Here is a 4102-nt window from a genome sequence, read left to right as displayed (position 1 = left end):
TGACATAAAAACACAACCAGAAGAATTCATGCACTTGAAGTGTTTATGACAATAAACTGCTTCAGTCCATTTCTTCTACAGTTAAAAAAACAAACAAATTAGAAGAATGCAAATACTGAGACGGAATACTCGACATGGATATGACAGAACCTGAATCGAAAATGTAACCGATATATCAGGGGCTCACTAAGCTTTTGATAAAGGGGGTTTTGATGGTGTGGTTACCCTTGGTGAGTGATTTACAAACTCCAAAGCTTGTAATCTGACCTCAACTGGATAATCTGCAACACATCCAATTCTAGGACCAGCTCCGCTACACCATTTGGAAGAAAGCTGATGCCCCAACTGATAAGAACTTGCATTCCTTTTGGAATTTATCCTCTCTAGAATGGCTTTCTTAGGCACATCAGTTCTTGGACTCTGAATGCCGCCAGATAAAGTTCTTTTGTACTGGAATTGAGGGCAGACAGCCGATTCAGATTCTGCAGTTGGTTCCACAGTTCTATTCTTTGTTACAACGGTAGGCAGAACTAGTTGTGGAGTTTTAGAAACTTTCATTGCTTCGATCACCTCTTCTAGCTGAGGTTTCTTTGCATCCTCATAATAATCTTGGTTGGATGATGTCATTATCTAGAGATTAAAACATTGATAAGATTCTTCTGAGAATAAATCTCTAAATTTCAGCCATTAATAAGGCATTACAACTAGCATTACCTCAGTTTCATCCAGATTAACATCATTTTCTTTGAGGAAGTTTAAAAAGTTGTTGAAGTTCTCCTCGGTTGGTCGGTAATGTCCACTGTATGCCCAAATGCGCTGCAAATCAACAAACCTTAATATTTAATATTTTTTTTTAAAAAAAAAAGCTCAGTTTTTGTAAAGATGTATGCAAATAATCTGCATATGGATAGAGTAGCAACTATGTTTAAAATATGGAAGAAATGAAGGAAATAAATATTTGTTATCGTTAAAGCCTTCAACTCAAATTGCCTTCAACTTAATAAGCCTCATTTAACAATGTGACTGGCTCTGATATCATGTTATAGCTAAAGTGCAGTGTAATCCAATTAAAAATGCTAAGACAGTTATGAGAGAACCTCATAGTATCTAAGTATGCCAATAAGCATCAGCAGGCACAGCAGGAATAAGGAGTGGAGTGCAGCTCCTGTTCCTTTCTCTTTAACTCCTTTAACATGTCCTTTTTCAACAGTTTTAGTGATTCACTACATCCATCAATACAAGTTTTGAATGCCATGGCAAGATCTCATATTCAACTGACTACAGATGGAGAAGATCGAATCATGGCAACCGGCAAAGAAATTTAACATCATTTGCCAAAAACTGCATAATCTACCTTGAGCATTCCGTTTTCTGCAGTGAATCTTCCAGCTGCTATAGTAGCTCCTCCAGCAAGGAAGCTGGAATGGTGAAATATTCCTTTCTTTTTCTGCAATTAAAATGTACCAGTTATTGATATCATGACCAAATTCAACACTGCAAATCAGACTTAAAAAAAATCAAAACCCTTAAGTTCGATAAGTTACCTGACCAGCATATAATTTCCCGGATGTGCTCATGACAAAAATCCACTTTCCTCCTTTGGCAACCGTAGTTGTGTCTAAGAGAATTCCAGTTTGTTTGTGCACAAGTTTACCATATACTGGAACGTACGCATAGTGTTCTCGTTCTTGCTGAAGAATGTTAGATATAAGAGGTTAAGCTTGAAGTTCAGAGCTGCATTTCAGATAAAACTATGTGTTCGAGAAACATGAATCAACATTATTCTGAAAATGTTATTTAGTCGTATTCCATTGGATACTTAAACTAGATAAAATTGTCTGAAATTATGAGAAATAACTACTACTCAATATACTCCTAAAGATGTTATATGATTAGACATACTGGACTGTACATATATGAGGGTTCAACTTCTCTAAAGGTAGGAATACAAGTTACCATTTGAGAACATTTTACATATTAACCTTCTGAAACGATAAAATATTTGTTTGCACTTTTTTTTATCTATATCAAACACTTCTGCCTTTCAGCAAATTATGCACAAAATGCACCTAAACAAGATAGTGCATGAGTGATTTATGTTACTCGGAATTATTAAGAAATTGCCACATGGCATCTATCTTCTTGATAAATCAATTACACAAACTCTTTGAGTAGAAAATGTTCAAGAATTTTCTCTTAAAGGGTTTAAAGGGGAAAGATTCTTACAGGACCAAGGTACTTGACACATTGCTTCCGAAGTAATGACCTTGGACATTGTTTAAGATCCAAATCTCTGCCATTACCAATATCCAACCTGCATAATAGGTAGCATTAGATTCACTATGCGAGGTAGGACATTACTACAACCTATCTTATTCGTTTAACCTAGTTTAAGCATTAATTAAGCCAAAAAAAAATAGTTCAAATATAAAGGATTTATCATGCTTCAACTATATGATGGCCTTCGATTATAGATTAATGTGAAGAAACTATGTAGTGGATAAGTAGGGTAAACAACACATAGTCATGGTAAAGCCACTAAGTCCTTGGGACTTTTTCTGTTCGATGAGACACTTTAAAGATATCCTATTCTAGGTGTCATTATCAACAAAACAGAGCTGCCTAAAGATGAAAAATTTTGAACATTACAAACTTGAGAATATAAACTAACTAAAATAAATACATGAAGAAAAGATGGAGTATATCTAGGATCATCACTTACCAGTAGAAGAAAGGTTGACCAGCTTCACTTTTGCACCATTCTTCATAATAAGTATGCAGATTATGCCCATATCGATGTCTTGGATCAATCTAAACAAATTAAATAATGAGTGAACACACATGAGCCCAAATAAAATAAAAATCATTAATGTGATCTCAACTATCATAAGATTCAAATGAATTCCAAGAGATGGACACTGGGAAAAACTCTCAACAGAATGCTACTGGTTAGTTGACGATGAGGGGAGAAAAGGTTTGACTTATCTCTGAACGAAAGTTGAAGGTTCCTTGGTTTTAGTTTAGTAAATAAATAAAATAAAAGGTTCAATAATTAGAGTTAAGAACAGAAGGGAAAGAAAGGATCATTTTTCTAGAGTTCAGATCTCCCTACGTGTGAAGCAAATAGTGTGCGACTGTAACAGCTAGTCGGCAATCCACGACACAAAAGTGAAGATAAACAGTAAAAGAGAGAAGCAAAATAAGCCTTCTGTATACGTACGGCTTCGATCCAGTGCTGAAAAGCGAGTTTGAGGGCTTTGCCGTCCTTGGATAAGCCTTGACCAACCTGGAAACAACCACAGCGTAACTTAACTGTCTCTTGTTTGTATTTGCAAGCCAAATCTTAATTCAGTTACTACCAAAATTTAGAGCAGATAAAAAAGGAATGAGAAAGATATAGGGGAACGAGCCTTGGAAGCATTCAAACTGATGCGGCTCCACCGCGAGATCGCCGTCTCCTGCTTCCCGTGATCGAAGAACGACACCGTGCTTCGGTTGAGCCGAGCGAAGTCTATCGCTTGCCACCTTCCAAAATCCCCAAACACAAAAAGGCAAAAAATTTTCAACATCCAAAGTCTGACATCTACCAAAACAGAGAGAGAGAGAGAGAGAGAGAGAGACAGAGAGACAGAGAGCGTAGAGCCAAAAAAGGATTTTTTTTTTCTTTAATCTTACCAGAGCTCTTCAGCGACGACGGCGGAGTCCGCTAACCTACGGCGGGTCCGGTAGCTCCTATACACCTTCTGGAGCTTGGTGGCCGCTGACGATTCCGGCGGGCTGGAAGAGTGCCATCCTTCATCTCCGATAACATCCATCCAGGGTAGGCAGCTTGGATCTTGGCCCGACACCGGAGACGCAGACTCCACGGGATGCTGGAATGCCAGCGGAGCACGATCAAGGCTACTCCGGATAATGGCGAATGCCTCCACTTCCACTTCCATGTGCAAGGCGTCGGAAGGGGGAGAGAGAGCGAGAGAGAGAGAGCGGGGGTGAGGAGATTGTTGTTCTCGGCACAAGAGTCGAGTAGAGTAGCTCGGCTGAGCAGATGCTGCTGCTGGTGCTGTTTATAATCGAAGAGGGAACAGGCAAAAAGGTAAATGGA

At 38.5% G+C, this 4102-nt stretch overlaps 1 protein-coding gene across 1 annotated transcript; it reads right to left on the bottom strand.

The window, feature by feature from the left end:
• On the bottom strand, positions 1–4102 carry LOC122024290 (IQ domain-containing protein IQM3-like). The gene is made up of 9 exons (XM_042582883.1): positions 3676–4102; positions 3411–3525; positions 3221–3286; positions 2723–2811; positions 2227–2314; positions 1545–1691; positions 1355–1447; positions 715–816; positions 1–630 (listed from the first exon to the last, which is right to left on the bottom strand). Exons 1-9 carry the CDS (start codon positions 3939–3941, stop codon positions 187–189), a joined length of 1410 nt encoding a protein of 469 aa, XP_042438817.1. The 5' UTR covers positions 3942–4102; the 3' UTR covers positions 1–186.

Source organism: Zingiber officinale, chromosome 9B (genome assembly GCF_018446385.1).
Source record: "Zingiber officinale cultivar Zhangliang chromosome 9B, Zo_v1.1, whole genome shotgun sequence".
NCBI lineage: Eukaryota > Viridiplantae > Streptophyta > Magnoliopsida > Zingiberales > Zingiberaceae > Zingiber > Zingiber officinale.
The sequence above is the reverse complement of the archived record's forward strand: the minus strand, read 5'-3'. Positions and strand labels throughout refer to the sequence as shown.

Bases quoted from the DNA above. Each gene is read 5' to 3' on its own strand.
- LOC122024290 (XM_042582883.1), bottom strand. From the start codon at position 3,941: ATGGAAGTGGAAGTGGAGGCATTCGCCATTATCCGGAGTAGCCTTGAT. The intron at 2,812-3,220 runs GTACGTATACAG...TAATTTGTTTAG, and splicing joins TTCAGCACTGGATCGAAGCC to ATTGATCCAAGACATCGATA. The intron at 817-1,354 runs GTAGATTATGCA...GTTGATTTGCAG, and splicing joins CAGAAAACGGAATGCTCAAG to CGCATTTGGGCATACAGTGG.